The sequence below is a fragment of the Schistocerca piceifrons genome, chromosome 1 (assembly GCF_021461385.2).
Source record: "Schistocerca piceifrons isolate TAMUIC-IGC-003096 chromosome 1, iqSchPice1.1, whole genome shotgun sequence".
NCBI lineage: Eukaryota > Metazoa > Arthropoda > Insecta > Orthoptera > Acrididae > Schistocerca > Schistocerca piceifrons.
Genome location: NC_060138.1, coordinates 538281362 through 538308728, shown reverse-complemented (window position 1 = coordinate 538308728; position 27367 = coordinate 538281362). Strand labels below are relative to the sequence as shown.

General features: G+C 41.6%; 1 protein-coding gene across 3 annotated transcripts in view; it reads right to left on the bottom strand.

The window, feature by feature from the left end:
• Window positions 1-27367, bottom strand: part of LOC124799289 (caspase-8) — a 130098-nt gene that overhangs the window by 75737 nt on the left and 26994 nt on the right. For all 3 annotated transcript variants that reach the window (XM_047262873.1, XM_047262887.1, XM_047262880.1), the window contains exons 3-4: window positions 20654-20801; window positions 18839-19051 (exon numbers count right to left, since the gene is read on the bottom strand). In XM_047262873.1, coding sequence (XP_047118829.1) covers window positions 18839-19051; window positions 20654-20801 — 361 coding nt within the window. The remainder of the gene's footprint in view (window positions 1-18838; window positions 19052-20653; window positions 20802-27367) is intronic.

Below are 27367 nucleotides of genomic sequence, written 5' to 3'. Positions count from 1 at the left end.
ATGGCCCTGCAGGACTACTCAGTAAAGGATGAGAGGGGTCACTCGGGTGTTTTCATAGCAGGTAACCGATAAAGTAATAACATTCTATTGTTGAACACCACATGTAGCTTACACACAGGTCTGCAGCATCCAGTGGGTTAGGGGTGATAATTACTTACAGATGTAGCTGACATATGACTCGACATTTGACATCATAATCTGAAAAAATTAAATATAAGGGTGAATAGGAATGCAAGAAGGCACAATTACAATTCTGAGACAAGTGTTATATATACTGAATACTTCTGATGTGACTATGAGCCACAAAGCTTCAGTAATTCCTGTCTAAATTATACAGGGAATTCAGACAAACAGTATCTCAATGTCTCAAAGTGGCACAGAAAGTGGCCAGGGAACACTAAGCATTTCAACAGGGAATACTGCATTCGTCTCCGAACAGACAATAAAATTAATTAACAAAGAGATGAACTGTAGGAAACTTTGCAAGAAGCATCAATGATCTCAGTCAGTAAAAATTAGGCACTTGTGTAATCTAAACCAGAATGGCTGCATGGCATTTTCTAGCTAAGTCAGAAAATCATTTCTCCAAGTAACAAGCCTCTCAGAAGACCAACCCCCCATCCAAGTTACGAGAGGAAGACAATGCTGCAAAATATGTGAAGGCCTACAAGGGTGAAGTATACAGTGAGGGCTTCAAGTGCACTGGAGCCAATACAGTAGCTGTGAAGGCCCTGCAGACACTCCAAAAATTAGCAACTAACAAGGCTCTCGTGAAGCTGTGATAGTGCTAGATAGCCAACAGTATATCAACAAGCAGCCTTCAACAAGTGACTTAGCTTCAGAAAGGATGGTTATAAAAGACAACTATCCAGCAATACAAATGGACTACAAATTGGAACACTGAACATTGCAGTGCTGACAGGAAAGGAAGAGGAGGTAGTGGATACGATGTGAAGAAGAAGCTGGATATGTTAGACATGGGAGATAAGATGAAAAGAAGAAGGCAGCAGGGAACGAGGACAGTTTACAGATTGTACTGAAATGGAAATGAAGAAGAAAGACAAAAGGGAGTGGGAGCAGTTGTGGGGGATGCACCAAAAGAAGAGGTGTAGAGATTAAGCAACAGGATAATAAAGATCAGAATAATGGCAAAGGGAAGAAGTATGAAGGTGGTTAAGGTGGTTAAGTGAGATATCTCATAGGAAGAAGACTGAAGAAGAACTGCATTAACAATGGAATGGTCAAAGGATAATAGTCCTGCAGCCATTCAATTGCTTTTTTAGTTCGTCCTCAAAGTCGTCCTCCCCTTGAGATGCACAGCCCACTTAAAAGCACACATAGGGAAAGAAAAACAAGGGTATGAAAATGTACTGGGAACAGAAGGATGAGTAACTGGAAAAGAAGAAAGAAAGATTGCCCAAATTCTGCAAGAGAAATGGTTTAGTGATAGGTAATTCCTGGTTTCAAAAGAAAGAGAAAAACAAAGTACATCTACATCTACATCGATACTCCGCAAGCCACCCAACGGTGTGTGGCGGAGGGCACTTTACGTGCCACTGTCATTACCTCCCTTTCCTGTTCCAGTCGCGTATGGTTCGCGGAAAGAACGACTGTCTGAAAGCCTCCATGCGCGCTCTAATCTCTCTAATTTTACATTCGTGATCTCCTCGGGAGGTATAAGTAGGGGGAAGCAATATATTCGATACCTCATCCAGAAATGCACCCTCTCAAAACCTGGCGAGCAAGCTACACCGCGATGCAGAGCGCCTCTCTTGCAGAGTCTGCCACTTGAGTTTATTAAACATCTCCGTAACGCTATCACGGTTACCAAATAACCCTGTGACGAAACGCGCCGCTCTTCTTTGGATCTTCTCTATCTCCTCCGTCAGACTGATCTGGTACGGATCCCACACTGATGAGCAATACTCAAGTATAGGTCGAACGAGTGTTTTGTAAGCCACCTCCTTTGTTGATGGACTACATTTTCTAAGCACTCTCCCAATGAATCTCAACCTGGTACCCGCCTTACCAACAATTAATTTTATATGATCATTCCACTTCAAATCGTTCCGCACGCATACTCCCAGATATTTTACAGAAGTAACTGCTACCAGTGTTTGTTCCGCTATCATATAATCATACAATAAAGGATCCTCCTTTCTATGTATTCGCAATACATTACATTTGTCTATGTTAAGGGTCAGTTGCCACTCCCTGCACCAAGTGCCTATCCGCTGCAGATCTTCCTGCTTTTCGCTGCAATTTTCTAATGCTGCAACTTCTCTGTATACTACAGCATCATCCGTGAAAAGCCGCATGGAACTTCTGACACTATCTACTAGGTAACGTAGTAAAGCAGGAATCGGAGCAGAAATGTTTGGGAAGATTATAAAGGAAAGATTACCAAATGGGGAACCAAAAACAGGAGAAGATGAATGGGTAGCAGAAAATGGTGGAAGGAGATATCATGCTGCAATGAAAGTGTCAAGGAGGTAATGAGAAGGAAGAACAAGGCCTTCAGACTGTGGTTTGAAGAAAGGACTATGGTATGTTAGTTTTTGGAAGCTCCAACATTAGGCACATTGTGGAGCCCCTTGGGAAGACAGCTTTCAGGGCTGAAAAGAAAGTCAGACTGCACTTGATATGTCTGCCAAGGTGCTTCATCTGAGATGTGAAAGTGGGCCTTGCCTGATGCTATCTAGCATGCAGGGTGTAGTCATCTGTAAGCTGTGGCTTACGTCGGCACCAACGACACCTGTCTCATGGGTTCTGAGGCCATCCTCAGTTCATACAGGCAGCTGGAGGAAGTGGTGATACCTACTGGCTTCACACGTGGGGTGTGAGCACAGCTTGCAATATGGAGGGTCTCAACCAAAGGCTTTGTCGAATCTGAAGCAGCACTGATTGTAGATCTCAGGACCTGTGTTATCATATGGAGACTTTTTAAACTCTTCATGATTCGTTACAGGTACACTACACAAAAGAAGCAGCTCCTTGGTTGGCAGAATACTTGGGAAGTGCACATGGGGCTTTTTTAGCCCAACAAAATTCCTTAATTTACTGCACTCCAGGAAAGTTCTCATGCTCAAATTAATATTGGGACTGAGAGCTGCCTGGAACCTGAGGTAGAAAGCTCTCAGATAGATAGTAAGTCATGGGACATATATCGGGAAGAGATTAGACATCATATGACAGGGGTGTTCATTGCAGCTGGCAAAACAATTGCCTCCAACGTCAATTGTGAGCTTGACTTAGAAGTTACCTGGACATGCATAACAGGTCTATTTGAAATCAACTTAATTACTGAATGTTTTTACTGGGCTGTGACAGTTCTAGAATCATTCAAACAAAGTCAATCTATGGTTAATAGAGAGGAAACACCCAGGTACGCAGTATTAGTTGGAGGCAACTTTAACTTACAAAGTATAGAATGGGATGTCTACGGATTCACTACAGTAAAAAAGCGAGGGGGGGGGGGGGGGAGGTGGCGAGTACAGTCAGTTTTGAGAAGTACTTTTGATAATATTTTCCGAAAGCATGTCTTTGGCAGCTAGTTTGGCACCCCAGATGCAATGGAAATATCTTAGGCCTGGTAGTTACAAACAGGTAAGACTTTACTGACAGTGTTGGTCTAGAGAGTGATCATGATGCCGTCATAGGGACTATAGTGACCAAAGCTAATAAATCACTCAAGAATGAAAGGAGAGTGTTTCTGCTAGAAAGAACAGATAGCAGTAGGTAGGATCTCACTTAGATAACGAATCGGCATCACTTAGTTGCAGTAACACGGACATAGAGGAATTATGGGCAAAGTTTAAACAGTTTGTAAATTGTGGCTGGAACAACAGTGTGTCTAGTTAGTGGATTAAGGATGTAAAAGACCCACCATGGTATAACAGAAGTAAGAAAAATGCTAAGGAAGCAAAGGCTGTTTTACTCTCCGCTCCAAAGAAAATAAACAAATTATTAAAGAAAAAGGTTAGTAGAGATTTGTGCGCCTCTGAGAAGATCTGTACACAAACGACCACCACTGTTATACCTTAACAAAAGATCTGCCCAAGATTCGGAGAAAATTCTGGTCCTACATAAAATTGGTACCCAAGTCCAGTCGCTTGTTGACCAGTCTGCTGTGTCAATAAAAATAGCAAAGTTAAGATGAAGTTTCAAATTTCCCATTTAAGAAATCATTCATACAGGAGAATCACACAGACATACCAGTGTTTGACTACTGAACAGGCTTCCGTATGGATGACATAGTAATAAGCATCCCTGAAGTAGCAAAACAACTGAAAGAGTTGAAAACCAATAAGCCACCAGGTCCAATGGAATCCCAATTCAGTTTTACAAATAGTACTCTAAGGATTAGCCCCACGTTTGGCTTGCATTGGTTGGTTGGTTGAAAGGTGGGTCGTCACAGTGCAGAGGGTCGGCAGAGAACCACAGAGACCCTGCCAGAGGCCCACATGGAGGACAACCACACATTCGTAGTCTCCTTAATGGCACGCAGTTAGTTGTGCATGCTGAGGTTATGCCATTTTGTCTCCCAAAGCCACAAAACCTTGCAGCGTAGTACTGAAATCAAGTACAGTTGCAGAGAAGCTGATCTCCATAACCGGTTTCCACATAGCCCGTATCGCCAGCCTGTCGGCAAGTCCATTGCCTGGGATTCCGACGTGACCTGGGGTCCAGACAAACACCACTAAATGACTGGATCCTTCCAGGGCATGGATGGACTCCTGTATGGTCGCTACCAAAGGATGACGAGGGTAGTGCTTGTCGATAGCTTGTAGGCTGCTCAAGGAGTCTGTACACAGAAGGAACACCTCCCCAGGGCATGAACGGATGTGCTCAAGAGCACGAGATATAGCCACCGGCTCAGCAGTGAAAACACTGCAGCCATTGGGCAACGAAAGCTGCTCAATATGTCCTCAATGGACATACGCAAAGCCGACGTGACCATCAGCCATCGAGCCATTGGTGTAAACCACTTTGCGGCCTCAGTACTTGTCAAGAATTGAGACGAAGTAGAAGAGGAGAGCCACGGGGTTAACTGAGTTCTTAGGGCCATGTGGAAGGTCCAGGCGAAGCTGCACCCTAGGTGTACACCGTAGAGGTGTACGTGAATGGACCTCAAGTATAGGTGATAAAGGCAAGGACTCCAGTTCAGAAAGAAGGGATTGGACATGAACTGCAATTGGAAAACCTGATCTGGGCCGCCGATACGGGAGACGAACTGCTGTGGGAGGGAAAAGGAGACGGTGATTCGGATGTGCAGGAGGACTATGAACGTGTGCTACGTAATTGGCCAACAGTAGTTGTGCATGCCTAACCATCAATGGAGGCACTCCAGCTTCCAGAAGGGCGCTGGTCACCGGACTCTTCCTAAAAGCTACTGTCGCTAGGCGAACGCCACATTGGTACACTGGGTCGAGTTAACGCAACGCTGATGGCACCACTGAACCATAAACCAGACTCCCATAGTCAAGGTGGGATTGAACAAGGGCTCTGTAGAGCTGCAGCAGTGTAGAGCGATCTGCATCCCAGCTGGTGTTGCTCTTTGTGTTACTCAGGCAGCAGAAGGTATTGAGGTGCTGCCAGCACTTCCGCTTAAGCTGACAAAGGCGAGGAAGCCAAGTCAACCGAGCATCAAAAACCAGTCCTAAGAATTGATATGTCTCCACTACAGTGATTGGATTATCATTAAGGTAAAGTTCTGGTTCCAGATGAATGGTATGGCACCAACAGAAGTACATAACACATGACTTTGTGGCCGAAAACTGGAAACTGTGGGCTAGAGCCCATTATTGCGCCTTGTGGATCGGTCCCTGTAGGTGCTGCTCAGCAACACCGGTACTGGTGGAGCAATACAAAATGCAGAAGTCATCTGCATACAGAGAAGGTGAGACAAACAGCCCTACAGCTGTTGCTAGACCATTAATGGCCACTAAAAACAGAGATACACTCAATACAGAGCCCTGTGGGACCCCATTCTCCTGGATATGGGGGGGGAACTATGGGAGGCACCAACTTGGACATAGAAAGTATGAAGCAATAGGAAATTCTGGATAAAAATCGGGTGTGGGCCTCAAGACCCCACTCGTATTATGTGGCAAGGATATGATGTCGCCAGGTCATGTTGTATGCTTTTCGTAAATAAAAAAAGGCGGCAATCAGGTGTTGGTGTCTGGAAAAGGCTGTTCAGATGGCAGACTCTAGGGACACAAGATTATCAGTGGTAGAGCAACCCTGGTGGAAGCCGCACTGACATGGAGCCAGTAGGCCACTTTACTCCAGGACCCAACCCAACTGCCGACACACCATATGTTCCAGCACCTTACAAAGAACGTTGGTGAGGCTGACGGGCCAACAGCGACCCACATCAAGTAGGTTTTTAACGAGTTTGAGCACCGGAATAACGGTGCTCTCCTGCCATTGCGATGGAGAGATACCACCACACCAGATCTGGTTGAAGATGGTGAGGAGATGTCGCTTGTAGTCAGATGAGAGATGTTTAATCTTATGACTGTGGATCCAAACTGGTCCAGGAGCCATGTCAGGGCAATGTGCAAGGTCACTGAGGAGCACCCACTCTGCAAATGGGGCGTTACAGGATTCACGGTGGCGCATAGTGAACGAGAGGACTTTCCCTTCCAGCCACCGTTTGAGAGTGAAAATGGCTGGGGGGTAATTCTCCGATGCAGAGGCTCCAGCAAAGCGCCCGGCAAAGTGCCCGGCAATCGCGTTTGTGTCGGTAGATAATACGCCATTTACATCAACACCGGGAACATCTGTTGGGGTCTGGTACATGAAAACACGTTTGATCTTTGGCCAGACTTGGGAAGGTGATGTATGGCACCCAATGCTTGGGACATATCTCACCCAACACTCCTACTTCCGTCGTTTGATAAGTTGGCGAACGTGAGCACGGAGCCGTTTAAAAGCTATAAAGTGCTCCAGGGAAGGGTGCCGCTTATGCCGCTGTAGAGCTTACTGATGCTCCTTAATAGCTTCAGCGATTTCTGGCGACCACCAAGGGACGGTCTTTCGCCGGGGGCACCCCAAAGAGTGAGGGATCGTGTTTTCTGCCACAGAAACAATTGTTGTAGTCACCTGCTCAAGTATCACATCGATGTTCCCATGTGGGGGAGATTCAATGGTGACAGCAGAGGTGACAGGTTCCCAGTCTGCTTTGTTTAAGACCCATCTGGACAGGTGTCTGTGGGCTTGACACCAGGGCAGTGACAAGAAGGTGGGGAAGTGGTCACTACCACACAGGTCGTCATGTACTCTCCAGTGGATAGATGAGCATGAAAATCTCCCAAAAGTAGCAAAGGTTTAGGGAGTTGATCCATCAGTGCAGTTAATACATTGAGCGATACGATACGATCGGTAGATAATACGCCGTTTACATCAACACCGGGAACATCTGTTGGGGTATGGTACACTTCCCCATCTTCCTGTCACTGCCCTGGTGTCAAGCCCACAGACACCTGCCCAGATATACATTGCAGACAGTTATTTCCTGCGTTGTTCTTATTCTGACAGCCACAGCTTCAAGAGGGGTTGGAAGGGGCACAGGTTCACTACAGACTGAGTTTAGGACATAAACACAAACTCCACCTGACACTCTATTACAGTCGCTATGGTTCCTGTAGTATCCCTTATAGCCACAGAGGACAGGTGTCTGCATTGCCGGGAACCAAGTTTCCTGCAGGGCAATGCAGAAAGCAGGTGTAAAGCTTAACACTTTCGCTGCGGCTGACGCTTATTAGCGTCACAACAAGCCAAGAGCCAGTGCGGCGTCCGCGCTCACTGTCGGATTACTCAGTCTAGTTGCAGTGTCTAAGCTAGCACCTAAGCGTGTAAACTTTTGTTTTGTGTGGTCAGTTATCGAATGTATATTGTTCATGATGGCGGCTAATGAACCGATACCTGGACCTTCCAATGTGAAAAGGAGCATAAAAAGTGTTAAATTGACAGAGGAACAGTTACTTAGTGTACTAGACGACAGTGATTTTCTGTGTAGTGAGGACGAGGCATACCACGGAGTTTGTCATTTCAGGGCAGCAAAAGAAATTGCAGAGTGATGATAGCGTGGAAGCACAGCTTTCGAATCTGTTTCGTGACCGTTTCAAATCTGATGATATACGGATCACGGCGATTGTGTGGAAATCTACGACGAAAAAGAGCCCGACCTGTCACACGGAGATAATCCAGGTGAGTCCTGGCATAAAGAGCCACATAATACGCAGTATCATCCATTTACGAAGGAAGAAGGTTTGCAGATTCATCCTGCTAGCAATTCTCCTACGGATTTCTTGAGATTATTGGTAACAGATGAATTGTTGCAACTTGTAGTTGACGAAACGAACGATAATGCACTTAACATATTGCTGAGCGAAAATACAAAAGAGGTATCTACGATCTGTAAATGGAACCCTCTAAGTATAGGCGAATTACTAACTTTTCTGGGTGTTTCGTTACATATGGGTAACGTTAAATATCCGCGATTACAAAACTACTAGAAGAAAGAACCGCTGTTTGAGAATAGAGGAGTACCAATGAGTATAAGCAGAGACCGGTAATTGATCATATTACGCTCTCTGCATTTTGCAAAAAATCCACTTCCAGGAAACCCGAAACCAGACGATCGTTTGTATAAGATACGACCTATATTGGATTATTTTAACACGAGATTTATCAATAGATGAGTCAATGAGTTTTTGGAGGGGAAGATTGTCATTTACACAATACATAAAAAGCAAACGTAGTAAATATGGCATTAAGATGTACATGCTCAACGTAGGGTGTGTTTCACTTACTAATTTCTACACGTCCGGGCCTCCCCTGGGCGTCTATGATAAATGTAGATTGCTAATTTTCTCATACCAGGAGCAAACATGCTACTAAATTGACGACCTCTATCAGAGTCAATCTTAAAAACGCGGATTTGAAGTAAATATAATTTAAAATGAATCCAGTTTCCTTTTTCCTTTTTTTCCTTCTCAAGAATTTGCATTTTGGAATCCAAATTTTTCCTGAATGCAGTGGATTTGTTGCTTGTTTGAATTGTATTTTTTGTTACATTATCAACAAATCACGAACATTTGAATGACACCTGTGACCCCTATTGGTGTCAAACAGCAAACAGACTTTAAAACATGACCACAATACAGTCTAAGCTTATTTCAAGTAATGCATCTAAGGTGTCATCATTAAGTCAGTATAGAACATGATTTTACAGATCTTACAAGGTCTTAACGTCAGACTGTAGCTCAGGTGTGCTTTGGAGCGTCGGCTCCGAGCGGTGCCTGCCGTTTCAGAGCGTTACCGGCCCACACTCTCACGTTGCCCGGCCGCACTGGAGAGTTGCGCGCCTGCACCGATGCCACAGCGAAAGTGTTAACAGATGCCGTAGCTCAGCCATATAGTGGAAAAAACTGCCACAATTCCACTTGAGGATGACATCATCGTGAGACTGGGAAGGTATGAAACACGACATGAGGCAGTTTACATCTCAGGGTCACCTGCTGCCACCGACTTTTTGCCTGAGCAGTCCATATCCATTTTGTCTGAGGGTCCGACAAGATCTAGATCCTCAGCGGATGCCAGAATCTTCACCTGACCCGCAGTCACAGAGCTCTTTCCCACTAGCAGAAACCTGGGAAGGGAGTGACCCAAGGGACTCCTTCCTAGTAAGAGCAGCAAAAGAATTTGAACGCTTCTCCGGCTTTGAAGTGGGGTCGGACATCCCCGGAGGTTGGGGAGGGGGGTGTTGTTCCTGAAGTAGGTGGTGCAGGAGCAACAGGGAGGGAAGTGACTGCTGTGTAGTGCTGGAATGGGAACAGGGAGAGGGCTGGATGGGTGAGGACAGTGACTAACGAAGGTTGAGGCCAGGAGGGTTATGGGAACATAGGATGTACTGCAGGGAAAGTTCCCACTTGCGCAATTCAGAAAAGCTGGTGTTGGTGGGAAGGATTCATATGGCACAGGCTGTGAAGCAGTCATTGAGATGAGGGGTATCATGTTTGGCAGCATGTTCAGCTACAGGGTGGTCCACTGGTTTTTTGGCCACAGTTTGTCGGTGGCCGTTCATACAGACAGACAACTTGTTGGTTGTCATGCCTACATAAAAGGCAGCACAGTGGTTGCAGCTTAGCTTGTAGATCACATGACTGGTTTCACAGGTAGCCCTGCGTTTGATGGGATAGGTGTTGTTAGAAAAAGTATTCAAGAATGGAAGGATTGTAGAACCTACAAGGAAGTCACACTGCTACCACACTGTGCAAAAGTATACAAAAAGAACCTCGAGGACAGAAGTTGAAAAAGTGTAGAGAACAAATTCAGATAAGAGCAGTATGGCTTCAGTCATGGGACGTCAACTATTGACTTCACATTTGCAGTGAGGCAGCTCGTGGAGCAGGCAGCTCGTGGAGTATCGCTATGAATTTGGGGACCTTGAAATGGCCTTTACAATGTAGGAAAGGCATCTGATAGTCTGTAGAAGAAAGGTCTGAGAAGCACTAGGAAAGAGAAAAGTGGAAAAGAGAGATAACAAGCAGGGTACTGTGGAAATCTGAGTTGTGTCTAAGTGGGATATGAAAAGATAGATTGGTTCCAGCAAACAATTGAAGTGAAACACGGCAGTGCATTGTCACATTTCCTCTTCACTGTGGTCTTGTATGAAATAACGGCAAAGTTGGCAGAAAAACTGGAGAAGACAAGATGAAAGCAATGGTGCTCGTGGACGACGAGATGATCTGGGAAAACAGAGATGCCTCTGAAACACAGGTAATGAGAAAAATAGAAGTAAGCAGGTTTCTGGCATGTGAAATGAAGTTCCTCGAAAGCAAGATAGGAGTAATGAAGAAAGAGAGGATGAGGAATGAGACAATAAGGAAAATAGTGAATGAGAAGCCCTTGCAGAACAGGATAGTAACATGCTATGGGCACTTAAAGGGAATGGAAAACAAGGAATTTTCAAGAAGATACATGAAACAGAGATGCGAAGGAAACTACCAAGAAGAAGACCAAAGGGTATATGGCTAAAAGGTGTGGAAGAGTATGTTGCATGGGGGAAAAAAGAAAGAGAGAAAGAGGGGAGGACTGGCAAGGATTATGTTCCAAACATATCCAGCCTGAGACTGGAAACATGATGATGTGATGATGACGATGACACAAATAAGAAAAAAAAAATTAAGTGTAGAGACGGCAAAACATGGGAAACATTTAAACAGGAGGAAAACATAACTACTAGAGTTTATTACTTTTACACTTATAAGAAGATATTAAAAGAATTTAAAAAAGCAGAACAACAATGCCACGGGCTGAGCTTGTGTTGTACGCATTTCTGCTGCTAGGCACATATAGCACAACTCATTGCCAGTTCAGTGCCGCAAGTGGTGTCGACCTGGCTTGTTCTGCTCATCTGCAGAGATCGTTTTTGCTAGAACTGTTTTGTTCTTATTTCATTTTTTATGATGGCAAGTTTAAGTGAACAATGTGCAGCTGTGAAATTTTGTTTCTACTCAGTAAAAATGCTGCTGAAACTTAATTCTGAAAACAGCATACCAAAATGATACTATGGGAAAAACTCAAGTACACAAGTGATTTGCTCGATTTAAAAATGGTGACACGTCGATTGATAACAAACCTAGTTTCGGACATCCATTACCTACCTGTATCAACGAAAATACTGAAAAAACTTTGAGAGCTTGTGCTTAAACCTTTTATTTAGAAGTTTTAGGAAGACTGTGCAACAGTGTTCATGAAAAAAGATCCGATTTGTGTCAGACAGGAGACTGGTTCTTCCACAACAACAACACACCTGCATATACCGCAATCTCTGTTAGATAGTTTTTTACTAAAAATGGCATAGTTCCATTGCCCCATGCACTTTACTCACCTGACATGGCTCTGTGAAACTTTTCTTATTTTCAGACATGAAAAGGGGCATGAAAGGACACCGACTAAGTCAAGAAAAACATTAGGGAGGAGCTGTCGGCCCTTTGTTAACACTATGTCGTCCGGCGACACCATAGTGGTGTTGTGCACAAAATAGTGTGCCAACGGCCAGAGACACAGTGGTGTCATGTGCGTAGTATCGCGCAGTGGCCGGTGACAGCATTTTAGTATCTTTTGCATTCTGTTGGTGTTTTGTTTAGGTAACCATAATTTACACACCTGAACAAGTTTTTTGTTTTTAAAAGTACTTGTGCCCTTTCATCATGACAGACGAAAGAGACGATACAATTATTTACAATGAATACGTAGATGTCTTGTCTGACGTTCCAGATGACTTGGCCAATTGGGAAGAATACACTGGACATTACATATTTTTTTAAAAAAAAAAAAAGCAGAATCTTCGGAAAATAGTGAAATACGTCCAAGAAGAATTCGGCAAACGTTACAGTTGCGAACTGATTCCGATGAATCAGACAAAGAAGACAGTGCACAGTGATCAGACTTTGATTTACCAAGGACCAATAATAAATCTGAAGGATCTCATGTGTCCAAACATATTTCCCAAAGATACACAAAGCATCGAGAATATTGTAGAATTATATATTGGGAACAATATATTTGAATATATTGGCAATGAAACCAACAAATGCTACAGTAAAAATTGCAACAGGAGGAAACTGGATAAAAAAAAATGTCAAATTTGTCGACGTTATGGGACACGAACTTAGAAAACGGTTTGGGCTTGCTATTCTTATGGGAGTTGTAAAAAAAGCAAAACCCAATGATTCTTGGTCAATGAATCCATTGATAGACACATCGATATTTCGCAAAACGATGTCCTGCAACCCATTCAGACAAATATGACCATTTTTGCATTTTTGGATAACAACAATAAACTGGATAATGCCGACTGGCTTTTCAAACTGCAATTTGGATTGATTATTTTTCCAAAAAGTGTAAAGAAACTTTTAATCAAGTCGAAACATCTCAACTGATGAAGGAATGATACGGTGGCATGGATGGTTAAATTTTAAGTTTACAATCTGTCGAAAATTACGAAATATGGCATACTCATTCAGATGCATTTCCTCATTCTGCCTTTAGTAAAAACAGTGATGAAACTATTGACATCATCTTATGCAAAGTGGCATCACCTCTAAATGAATAATTATTGTAACAGTGCAGAACTTGCAGAGAAGTTACTTGATAAGAAAATTCAAGTTTGTGGAAAAATACGGCAAAATAGAGAATTTCCGGAAAAAGTAAAGTGCACAAAAGTCAGTTTGTTTGAAGCTTGTCATCAATGGAAAGGTGAAGTACTCTGACAGGTACGGAGAGCTTTGAAAACTAAAATGATACAAATGATCTGTACAATACACAATGCCACTTTGACTGACACTCAAAGAAAATGTAGAAAAACCAAATACACAATTTAAAAAAACCTGAAAGTGTATTAGACTACAACAAATACACGAAAGGAATGGATCGGGCAGACCAATATTTGATTAATTACCCTATATACAGAAAAACTATAAATGGTCAAAAAAGGTTTGCATGTACCTCTGTAATTGTGCATTATTTAATGCATTCCGTACATGTCAATATTTCAATATATAACACAAGAGTCTCCGGTTTCACGATTTTTTACTGAACGTGTGTGGTTCATGGATGAACAACCATGTACCTGCTTCTGAGCAAAACTTGCAGGTTGCCACTACATCACATACATCTCATCACAATCCAGATGACAGACTTTCTGGTCACCAATAACACCAACTAATACTTATTTCTGAAACAAATAAATGAAAATGAAGAAACTGCCATGTATGTTCCAAATCAAAAACGGGAGAACAATGAGCTTAATGTGCAAGTCTTGTAGAGTTGCGTTACAACTTGGAGACTGTTTTGCTGCATATCAGATAAAAGAGAAATACTAAATACCAAAGACAATGCAAATAAACAAATATATGAAACAAAAAAAATTATATTTATTTACGTATGTATATCTTTGAAATTTCATGAATGTACGGGAACAGGGTTGTGAACTTATGAGAAGTAACGATGAGATTAGTAAAACTTAACAATTTATAATTTCCTGATAATGTCAAGAATGCCAGCAACAAGCCAAGTAATCCGAATTGGCACTGCCAACGCCAAGCGAATAAATTTGTACAAGACCTGCAGACGGCAAAATGTTAAGATGACTGCAAAAAATGTTTCGAACAGTGAAAGCACCAGTGGGACAAATGTACAGGGTGATTCAAAAAGAATACCACATCTTTAAAAATGTGTATTTAATGAAAGAAACATAATATAACCTTCTGTTACACACCATTACAAAGAGTATTTAAAAAGTTTTTTTCACTCAAAAACAAGTTCAGAGATGTTCAATATGGCCCCCTCAGACACTCGAGCAATATCAACCCGATACTCCAACTCGTTCCACACTCTCTGTAGCATATCAGGCGTAACAGTTTGGATAGCTGCTGTTATTTCTCGTTTCAAATCATCAATGGTGGCTGGGAGAGGTGGCCGAAACACCATATCCTTAACATACCCCCATAAGTGAAAATCGCAGGGGGTAAGATCAGGGCTTCTGGAGGCCAGTGATGAAGTGCTCTGTCATGGGCTGCCTGGCGGCCGATCCATCACCTCGGGTAGTTGACGTTCAGGTAGTTACGGACAGATAAGTGCCAATGTGGTGGCGCTCCATCCTGCTGAAATGGAATCTCCATACAGTTGATTGTGGAATTTGCAGCTCTCTGCTAGCTCTGCGAGTCGATTTTCCTGGGCTGCGAACAAATGCTTGCTGGATGCGTGCTACATTTTCATCACTCGTTCTCGGCCGTCCAGAACTTTTCCCTTTGCACAAACACCCATTCTCTGTAAACTGTTTATACCAACGTTTAATACACCACCTATCAGGAGGTTTAACACCATACTTCGTTCCAAATGCACGCTGAACAACTGTCGTCGATTCACTTCTGCCGCACTCAATAACACAAAAAGCTTTCTGTTGAGCGGTTGCCATCTTAGCATCAACTGACGCTGACGCCTAGTCAACAGCGCCTCAAGCGAACAAATGTACAACTAAATGAAACTTTATAGCTCCCTTAATTCGCCAACAGATAGTGCTTAGCTCTGCCTTTTGCCGTTGCAGAGTTTTAAATTCCTAAAGTTGTGGTATTCTTTTTGAATCACCCTGCATTACATGTAATGGTGAGCATTTTGAATGGTATAAGATAGTTCTTGAAAATATATAGCCTTTAAAAAACAATTCCTTTTTTTGGCAGGGGGGGAGTGGGTTCCCCTTTGTACAAACATACTCTGCAAGCCACCATATTGTATGTTGTTGAGGCTACCATGTACTACTACTAATTGTTTCATTTCCATTCCATACGCAAATGAAGTCTGGGAAAACATGTCTATATGCCTCGAAATGAGCCCTACTTTCACTCACCTTGCCTTTCCAGTCCTTACACAAATTGTATACTTGTGGCAGTAGAATCATTCTGCAGCCAGCTGTAAATGCCTGTTCTCTAAGCTTTGTCAACAGTGAAAAGAACATTGTCTTTCCCCCAGCGAATCCCCTTCGAGTTCACGAAGTATCTGTATTTAGCACATTTCGCTGACGAATCTGGCAGCACCCTTCTGAACCACTCCAATGCCAACCTTTAATCCGACCTGGTGGGAATCCCAGATGCTCTAGCGATGCTCAACAATGGGTTGCACGAGTGTTCTATACATGGTCTCCTTTGTAGATAAGCTAGTTTCCAAAAACTGTCACAATAAAGCAAAGTTTACATCTACATCTACATCCATACTCCGCAAGCCACCTGACGGTGTGTGGCGGAGGGTACCCTGAGTACCTCTATCGGTTCTCCCTTCTATTCCAGTCTCGTATTGTTCGTGGAAAGAAGGATTGTCGGTATGCCTCTGTGTGGGCTCTAATCTCTCTGATTTTATCCTCATGGTCTCTTCGCGAGATATACGTAGGAGGGAGCAATATACTGCTTGACTCTTCGATGAAGGTATGTTCTCGAAACTTCAACAAAAGCCCGTACCGAGCTACTGAGCGTCTCTCCTGCCGAGTCTTCCCCTGGAGTTTATCTATCATCTCCGTAACGCTTTCGCGATTACTAAATGATCCTGTAACGAAGCGCACTGCTCTCCGTTGGAACTTCTCTATATCTTCTATCAACCCTATCTGGTACGGATCCCACACTGCTGAGCAGTATTCAAGCAGTGGGCGAACAAGCGTACTGTAACCTACTTCCTTTGTTTTCGGATTGCATTTCCTTAGGATTCTTCCAATGAATCTCAGTCTGGCATCTGCTTTACCGACGATCAACATTATATGATCATTCCATTTTAAATCACTCCTAATGCGTACTCCCAGATAATTTATGGTATTAACTGCTTCCAGTTGCTGACCTGCTATTTTGTAGCTAAATGATAAAGGATCTATCTTTCTGTGTATTCGCAGCACATTACACTTGTCTACATTGAGATTCAATTGCCATTCCCTACACCATGCAGCAATTCGTTGCAGATCCTCCTGCATTTCAGTACAATTTTCCATTGTTACAACCTCTCGATACACCACAGCATCATCCGCAAAAAGCCTCAGTGAACTTCCGATGTCATCCACAAGGTCATTTATGTATATTGTGAATAGCAACGGTCCTATGACACTCCCCTGCGGCACACCTGAAATCACTCTTACTTTGGAAGACTTCTCTCCATTGAGAATGACATGCTGCGTCCTGTTATCTAGGAACTCCTCAATCCAATCACACAATTGGTCTGATAGTCCATATGCTCTTACTTTGTTCATTAAACGACTGTGGGGAACTGTATCGAACGCCTTGCGGAAGCCAAGAAACACGGCATCTACCTGTGAACCCGTGTCTATGGCCCTCTGAGTCTCGTGGACGAATAGCGCGAGCTGGGTTTCACATGACCGTCTTTTTCGAAACCCATGCCGATTCCTACAGAGTAGATTTCTTGTCTCCAGAAAAGTCATTATACTCGAACACAATACGTGTTCCAAAATTCTACAACTGATCGACGTTAGAGATATAGGTCTATAGTTCTGCACATCTGCTCGACGTCCCTTCTTGAAAACGGGGATGACCTGTGCCCTTTTACAATCCTTTGGAACGCTACGCTCTTCTAGAGACCTACGGTACACCGCTGCAAGAAGGGGGGCAAGTTCCTTCGCGTACTCTGTGTAAAATTGAACTGGTATCCCATCAGGTCCAGAGGCCTTTCCCCTTTTGAGCGATTTTAATTGTTTCTCTATCCCTCTGTCGTCTATTTCGATATCTACCATTTTGTCATCTGTGCGACAATCTCGAGAAGGAACTACAGTGCAATCTTCCTCTGTGAAACAACTTTGGAAAAAGACATTTAGTATTTCGGCCTTTAGTCTGTCATCCTCTGTTTCAGTACCATTTTGGTCACAGAGTGTCTGGACATTTTGTTTTGACCCACCTACCACTTTGACATAAGACCAAAATTTCTTAGGATTTTCTGCCAAGTCAGTACATAGAACTTTACTTTCGAATTCATTGAACGCCTCTCACATAGCCCTCCTCACACTACATTTCGCTTCACGTAATTTTTGTTTGTCTGCAAGGCTTTGGCTATGTTTATGTTTGCTGTGAAGTTCCCTTTGCTTCCGCAGCAGTTTTCTAACTCGGTTGTTGTACCACGGTGGCTCTTTTGCATCTCTTACGATCTTGCTTGGCACCTACTCATCTAACGCATTATGTACGACGGTTTTGAACTTTGTCCACTGATCCTCAACACTATCTGTACTTGAGACAGAACTTTTGTGTTGAGCCAACAGGTACTCTGAAATCTGCTTTTTGTCACTTTTTCTAAACAGAAAAATCTTCCTACCCTATTATTGTCCGTATGTGCTTGTTCAATTTCATATCGCTTTGTAACATTATGTCCAGATATTTAATAGAAGTGAATGCTTCAACCAAAATACCACTAATACGATGTTCAAACATTACAGGATTTTTTTCCCCACTGTGTTAACTCCTGTTTTTTCTACATTCAGAACAATCTGCCATTCATCACACCAAATTATTTCTAAGTTATCCTTCACTCCTGTATCAGTCACCTGAAGACTGTACTTTCCTGTACACTACAGCTTCACCAGCAAACATTCACCAACTGCTGCTCACCCTATCTATCAGATCATTCTGCAACAAAAAGTTATAAAGAAATGAATATTCAAATTACTCTGATCCATTCCATGGACATCCCTTGTCTAGAAAGTAGATGAGGAAGCTCTTCTCCCTTTAAGTTTTATCTGGATCTATTACAGTATTCAAAACCTCTACAACTGTAAAATTTCAGTATCACCAGGAGGACAATTGTGTTTACACAATCATCAGATTAAGTAAAAAAAATGGACATAAGGTAATTTGATTTGCAAATAAATATCTACAATGAATATTAAGGTAGTTGTATCAGTCACAGAAACAATCACATTCTAGGAAAGGTGTTCCTGCTTCACAGTCAGTCAGCACATGACAGACTGGCAGAAGAGAAGCGTTGTGGCTTGATACCAGTACCCAGAAAACGCCTTACTGGAAACTAAAATGACAAACTTGCTTCTGTTGGCAATGACCTATCTTGTTGTTGGGTATAAATAATTTGTGATAATAAAACAAAAATCAGAAACTGACTGGCAATCTGCATTCACCATAAATCACAACTTTCAACATTTAATATTTAGGTTTAGCACAGGAAAGAAGTGACAGGTAACAAGAATGAGTTAAATATTCCCACAAAATTTACAATTAGGTAGGTTGCACTTTACAAATAACAATAATTCAAAGTACAAATCACTTACTTTTATTCTCTGAAGAGCGAGGTCTTCATTATCATAAAGTAAAAAGACAAGTGCAATCTTCTCATAGAAGTCCAGTTCTTTCTCAATATCAGACACCTGATCTGGTGTTATATGATTGCCTGTTAGTTGCCATCGTGGATTCACTGTATTCCTTTGATGACCAACATGTTTCACAGGATTTTCATGATCATTTGCAAGTTTTATATCATTTGGCTGTAACATCAATAGCAAAGGCAAGTGACGATACTCTATGAATACCAGTAATACATAAAAAGTAAGTATGACAAAAATTGAAAGAAAACAGTATGCGAGGGTATAATATTGACTAATCAGGATGTATACATGGACAAGAAAAAAAATCTTACATTTCTTGGTTAAAATACACTTTTTCCAGGATGAAATAAAACTTATCAATCATCTGAAGGGTAAAGATTTTATAACCCAGCGTAGAACTTCCCGACACTTTGAGAACCAAAACCACGCAAAAAGCAACGTGTCTTGAAAGATCTTTTGCACATACACTGAATATTTTTCTATTTTTCCCAGTCGGCAAGACTCAGCACAATCAGGAGCACCTCTGAAGATGTCCAACGTAGCTTTGAATGAAACATCAGGGATAGAAGAGTTCCATAGACCAAGACCATACAACCCAGAAGAATTCTCAGCAGCTGAAACATACGGTCATGAAAGCCTTCATTGTATGACCAAAGTTAATGTTTCCGGATTTACTGTACACATGTCAGCAATGTGTGAATGCCACATCAGTCCCTTGCTTAGATATCAGTGCTTATATACCCACATCAGGATCACACTAGATTGCATATATGTTGCAACAACTCTCTCGAATCTGAATGGGGAACTTATCTCCATAATGTTTTACCCAAGAGGATATCATCATTAAGACAGACAATAGGCTAGAAATCCTTATTTTAAGTGATTTGAGTTACAGGTTTGTCCACAAACTGCACATTTCTTATCAAACTAATTTAAAAAAAAAAAACACACACACACACACACACACACACACACACACACACACACACACACACACACACACAGAGAGAGAGAGAGAGAGAGAGAGAGAGAGAGAGAGAGAGAGAGAGAGGAAATGAGCTAATGTTTCAAGGGATTTTTCTAACATTTCACCAACACAGTGTATTGTCTTATGGTGACACTGCTTGTTGACTAACCACTAATTCTACAGAATGAAATCACAGGAGTTACTCAAGAATGGCCAAAAATTGTTTCCAAATACAAAGTAATGCATAGATAGCCAACCAGAATCTTTGTCTTGAGGCAATGGCATTTATTTTTAAGGTACGAGAGTGAGCTGATAGAACTGGAGTATATAGTTAAAAAAACATGCAAGAAATGCTTTCTATTTTGTCACTGGAGATGACATCTCCTCACCACAACACACATGCACCCATCGCCCAATGCGCATTTGCGCCATGCGATATCCTGCTGAGAATGGACTAAAATGGTTTAGATTCTTAAAAGATAGTTGGAGAATTCCCCATTATGACTATTGGTGCAACACTTAATTTTGATCTGTCAGGAAGTTTCAAATCCAAATACACATTGTTTATCTTGTTGTACAGTAAGCAATTCTGTTTCAAGTTACATAAGTAATCAGGTTTTTATAATCCACTGCTCTTGTATGCATGGTAACCCCCCCTGCACACACACACACACACACACACACACACACACACACACACACTACAGAACAACCAAATGTTTTCTTTTTCCTTTCACTGACTGCTTGTTGTTAAACAATCACTGACAAAAAGGACCTGGAAAAAAAACACTTACCTCCACATTATCTGTTTCTATATCCTCATCAGAACCATCCAGAAATTCTGATGAATTATGATCAGATTCTGCGAGGTCAATTGCCTTCTTGACAAGAGATGCTACTTCGGTACTAGAGGACTCTGAAGAACAGTTTGGTATCTCCATCCTGTGACAAAGACAGTCATCATATTGATATCATTACAACACTGTACATATCAATAAAAGTTTCTAAGACATTTTAATTAAAAATGTTTATGAAATTAAACAGCTGACACGACCGATATCCAACTGAGAATGGACTAAAATGGTTTAGATTCTGAAAAGACAGTTGGAGAATTCCCATTTTGAGCATCAATGCGGCACTCAATTCTGATATGTCAGGAAGTGTCAAATCCAGATACATATTGTTTATCTGATTGTACAGTAAGCAGAACCGTTCCAAGTTACACAAGAAATCAGGTTGCCACAATCCACAGCTCTTGTATGCATGGTGAAGTAGTTAAGTTCCTGCATTGTTCTACATTAACTTTCTAAAATCAGCAGGAGTTAAGAGTGAGTTGCTCCAACAGGAAATAAATATGAATTAAATGTGCATTCCATGACACATACGAGCTGAATATAACTCATGAGCAAGGGAAATGAATTGCCGTGAAATTTCTACAACAAAGAAGTAGCAATGTACAATTTCCTGCCACTGAATCCCCTGTCGCTACTCTTCCAGGTGCTTTCCTTCTTTCCTTCTAGCCAATTGCCCCTTTCTCTTCTCCTGGATTTTCTGCCTCCCATCTCTAACTTGTGCGTCTCCCATGCATCTTCACCACTCTGATTAAATGCCCATACCATGTTAATCTTTTTTCCACAAATCATCTCTTGTTGTGGGTACTCTTGTGTTACCTCCCTAACCCATTCATTTCTCATTTTTTCCCTTTTTTGTTACACCTACCTGACTTCTCCAGGATTTAAATCTCACTAGCTCACACCAAGTTGTTCTCTTTCCTTCATGTCCCACGTTGTAGCAGAATTTAGGACAAATTGTATAAACACATCTGGTATACCACCTATTTACTTGTTTAAAGTTCCATACCTTCCTCTCACACTTCACATAAAGCTCTCAGCTTGCTTTGCACATTAACTTATTCCTTTAACATTTCTTCCCTTTTCCTGTATTATGCTCATCAGATACTCTAAATTTCATCATTTTCAGCTGCTCCCCACCCAGTGCTATGTTTAGTATAGATCTACACTTTTTGTTATTGTGACCAACAGCTCACACTTATTTGCATTAAATTTTAGATCATATTCTTATACAACTCCTTTCCAACTAATTGCTCCTGAACTTCATCCTCATTCTCCCAGACACTCCCAAAATTCCTCTTCATTCTCCCATACCATAAACTCATCAGCAAACAACACTGGTGTCATCTTACCTCCATTATCTCTCACCATTTGTGTCACTACGTATATCAATTATCAACACTTTGAATAGTAGTACAGATCACTTCCAGATACAGTGTCACACTTTTTCTAAATCCAGGATGATGATCAGTAGATTTATCCCATACTCACAGCCATGTTTTTGCAGCTATCTCACCGAAGTATGAGATCTAGTCTACTGTTTAACTCTCCAGTCTGGAGCCATACTGTTTCTCTCCCAGTTGCTTTTACATTGCTCTCCAGATTCTTATCAGATTTTCGCATAGTGGCACTAAAGGATGAAGCCCCTATAGTTCTGAAGAATCCATCTATCTTGTCAAATTAAAATAACATACTGAGAATTTTGTCAGATAGGATAGATTCAAATGATGTAAACTGGACACACAATGAGTTTTGAAAGTGTTTCATCCCAATTTATTTGCACAGTATAACACCTGGTGGCCCATTCTGGTAAATAGATGCACATCACCTTTGTGATCCCATAAGGAAGTAGAATCATCCAACTACTACGCACACCATGGATTTGGTTAACATTCACGGTGCGGAAAAAATAACTGAATTATGGTTGTTCAGTTAGAACTTCTGCACTGAGAAGCCATGGTCAGTATAAAACTGCTTCTTGATGTTTCATCTCCAATTGCGGGAGACATCTTCTGAGGTAAAAAAAGGCTACTGCCATTAAGGTTTGAGGGGCTCTAGCTTTTATATAGTGCACAGAGGGTACCACAATATGCCATGTAATGCTGACTGTGTGACTGCATTTATGAATCTCTATAGCTTTTCTATACATGTGTGCATGATAATGTGATGTCTTTGTTAAAATGCTCATCTCATCGGAGCCAAAACATCAGAAAGCAATTTTGTACATTGACAATGGCCACTCAGCCCAGAAGTTTTAACTTGAGACAACTCTGGCTATGAGAGCCTACATTGTATAATTATGATTGTGTCAGTGCCCAGTGTTCAGTTTGCAGATAATTAGGACTTTTAAGGTTAATATTTACTAGTTCAGAGATTTCCAGACACAAAGTTATTATAAAGTTTCATATTCTTTATAACAGACTATTTATTGTGCATGTTATTTTAAGGTGAAGAATTTCACCTTAACCGACACTGGGCTAGCAATATGCAAACTTTCACACAAACCAACACGTTTATGTTTTATGTATGATTGCTAATCACAAACTATAATGTGAACTGACATATAGACGTTACAAGTGTACCAGTCTAATGCAATCTGGCAGATGTTAGTCGTATACTGATCAGACAAGGACTTTCTTATTCAAGCCGACAAAGATGTTTAACGCTATGTGGGTTCAGACACTTACACAATCTGACATAAAAGTTTTTGTCTGTATGCTGGCTGGTCAGGGAGTGCAGACTCTGAGACAGGGGTCACTATAAATACACAGGCATACGAGCACATTTTAAATTCTGAGATTACATAATACTTTGAAATTCTGTAAGGTTTGATTTTACTATTTTGCACATATTCTTAAGACTTAACTATTGTTTGGTTTACGTAAAATGTTCCAGGTTAGCAATTCACAGCAGTATACTGAATACAGTTATTACTTGGTTTCTGAAATCCCCTATTTACAACTATGGCATCCATCTTTAAGTAAATACTTCATGATTCTAGATTAATCAAAATCTTAATTATTGACTGAATTAGAGAGTTGTATTGTCAGATTTAGGGAAAAATGCAGCAGTAAGATCCTACTGTCAAAGTTCCGAATCTTGCAGTCATTAAAGCAAAATAGGTGATTGAAATCTGGAGGTTCTGATCTTTTGAGTCAATTATTTCATAAGTTAATTACTTTTAGGTAATTCCAAGTATGTTCTCTTGACGTTGGGAGTGTCTGCTTTTGGATCAGTGGTAACAATACTACTTCTGTTGCTTAATGGCTCACAATGTTTCTCTCATTGCATGACATCACTAATGTTAATTATATGTATCTTTCAATTACTAATGCTTTTAATAAAAAACTTTGCATGACTATATTCTTGAACAAAAATATAAACAACTGAGCTAGCAATTTACATGACATTTTACATGGACAACAATTCAACATATTCCTATACATACCACGTATTAAACATGCATCTGCATTAATATATAGCACAAAAAAGTTCAAAAAATTGGTTATTCTTAGGAACAAAAAAACAAATAGATGGATAAATCCCAACTCGCTACATCTCAAAAGGCTACCATTATTCCTTTCTCTCAGTCTATTTCAGTCTTCATTTTCTTTCACACAGCTCTCATAACTCTATAAAGCCTCTGTCACCATCTCTTCTACTCTGATCCTGAGTAGTACCATTTAGATAATAGCACAGACTGTAACCACAACAAACATGAACAAGTTCCACATCCCATATCCTGTGATGTATGCATAACATGGATCACTGGAACACAAAATAAATAAATGAATAACATAATAAATAAAAATAAATTTCCACAGTTTATCCAACCCCAATGCTTTTCCTCATTTCATATTCTTCAATGCCTTTTCAACTTCTGTCCTCATTAGTTCTTTTTCCCATTCCACCTTAACTTTTATGTGCTTTAACCCTAAATACCTGTAATTCCTGTACTCTTCCACCCAAATTCAGCAAATTAAAATATGTTCTCCATAGCCTTTTGAGGTCCTCCTCCTCTACCTCAATCTCATCTTTATCAATGATTTTTACACTCTCTGCTTTTCTTCTTCCCCTATTTCTGATCATTCCATATAGTATTTTCTTATTTCCTTTACTACCCTGCCCACGTCATGACACATTCTTCCATCCACTTTATCTTTCCCTCTATCACCTCTTATTGTGCCACCCTCTTCCTCACTTTATATTATTCTCTCACCTCTGATGTCCTTTGTTGAAAGCATACTCTAAATGGCGTTTTCTTTAAAACTGCTTCTTTAACTTTAAAATTCCACCAATGTCTCCTCTTATCTGTTCCTATTACCAGATCTTCCACAAATCATCTCGGCTGCTTCTCCAAATCACTCTTCAAACTTGTGCATTCTTCTTTCACAGTTTGAAGCCCATTTAGTAGGATTTTGTTTCTTCTTTTCCTCTGATACTGTTTCTTGAACTCCGCTCCTTTTACATGCTACGCCGTATTTCATCTACCTTACTTCTGCTTGCCAAGCCATTTGCTCTAAGTACGTTTTGACATTCATGTCTCTATACTAACATGTACACTAAGATTTCCCACTACAATTTCTGCCTCGTCACCTGCGGGAAAGCCATTAAATTGGTACAGCGGATTTAATTCCAGCAAAGCTCAGGTACTTTTTACGATCTTGTTGACTACCTGGTGGTTCAAAAGAAGAATAAAAAACAGGAGGACGAGGGAGGGACCAGAGTAAAGAGCACCCCAGAGCCACCAAACATGTAGGGACACCCAGCACTGTCATCTACCAATTCCAATCTCCACAGCATACAACAATCTTGACACAACAGAGGTAACACCAGGGAAAGAAATGACAAGAAAAGGCAACCCAAATGACCAGACAATATGTACGGAAGAGGGGGGGAATCCGGGGGCGAGAAACTGACCGGGGAGAAGGGGGGAGGTAGTGTTCAGTAGAGAATGTAGGAAAAAGGACAAAGAGGGAAGACAGAAAATCCCAGCAGCAAGAAGTGAGGCAGAGCCCAGCCATTAAACTCAGTCGAAATGAAGCAGCAGACGGGCGATGTCCTGAAGCTGACGAATGAATAGAACAGGAGGGGTGAGCAGGATAACAGCAGATACAGATAGAATAAGAAAGCAAGAGGTACTAATGGCCATATGAATACCATGCTGGAGAACTGGGTCCAAGAGGGGCAATGTCGAAGGGGCAACTGGGCCATAAACTTGACAACCAAAGATGAGACGGGACAGACCTAATGCCTGATAAAAATGGAGGAAAATCTATTGATGCACATCCCAAGAGGTGCGGGCAAAAAAGTGAAGGATACCCAGTTTCCAGAAACAACCAATCTTCAGAAGGCAGTTATGGGGCAACCAAGTAATCTACTTGTAAAAAAAAGACCCAAGGGATGGAACTAGCAGATCATGGTCAGGTGCTGGGAGTCTGGTGTAAAGCTCCAGATCGATGTGGACTGGAGGATTGTATCAGAAATATGCCACCCAAGATACAAGGGGGAGAGAATTTAAAAATGTTTGAGTGTCCACACGAAAGTGCACCAGATGGCACAGGAGTTCACGGGAGTTGTCACTTGGCAGAGGCAACTGGGTGGGAACTAGCCAAGATAGAGAAATCATTCACATACAGAGTAGGTGTGACCAATGGATCAACGGAGACCACAAGTCTGTTAATAACGAGGAAGAGGACACTTAATACGGAACCCTGTGGATCACCACCCTCCTGGGTCTGCAGAGAACTGAGGAACTGCCAAACTGAACTGAGAACAACCAGTGTGACAGGAAATGGTAAATAAAAATTGGGAGGGGCCCCTGAAGATCCCACTCATGGATTGTAAGTAAGATGCGATGGCTCCTGCCTTAGGCCTTTAAAAAAAAAAAAAAAAACTGCGATGAGATGGCAATAGTGAGGAAAGACCTGCTGAGCTGCAGTTTCCAACCAAAGCAGATGGTCTATCAGAGACTGTCCCTTCGGAAGCCTGCAGTAGTAAGGGTACAAAAGGTCCCAAGATTAGGGGACCCAACAGAGCTGATGAGCCACAATCCATTCAAATAACTTACAGGGGACACTGGTAGACTGATCGGCCAGTAACTATCAAGGGACAACAAATCGATAATGGACTTAGAGAGGAACCACAATACAGTCCCTCCATTGAGAGGGGTAAATCCCTTGGTGCCAAATACAGTTTAATGCCCGGAGAAGATGATGTGGAGGACTGAGGCATTTAACTTATTGGTTGTGGATGGTTTTGTTTTGTTTTGCTTTAGGGCGCAACTGGGGTCATACGCACCCAAGTCAAAACTATAGAACACTAAGATCGAGATGAGTTAAAAAACGTCTATCTTCAGATCCAATTCACATAACAGAAGATGGGTAAAAACAGGCACATGGAAAAAGGGCTAGAAAAGACACCATACAGGAATGGAGGTCCAAAACTAAAACTTAAATGGCCTTTGCCATATTGCTTTGATGGATAAAAAGTAAAACGCGGTCAACAGCCCACGTGTCATTTGCTAAAATGGCCGATAACTCAGACGTCAAACCCAAGATGGAATGTAAACAGCTAAAAAATGGGCATTCCATCAGGAAGTGGTGGACAGCTAAAACCTGGGCACAATGTGTACAAATTGGTGGGGTAGCACCACTT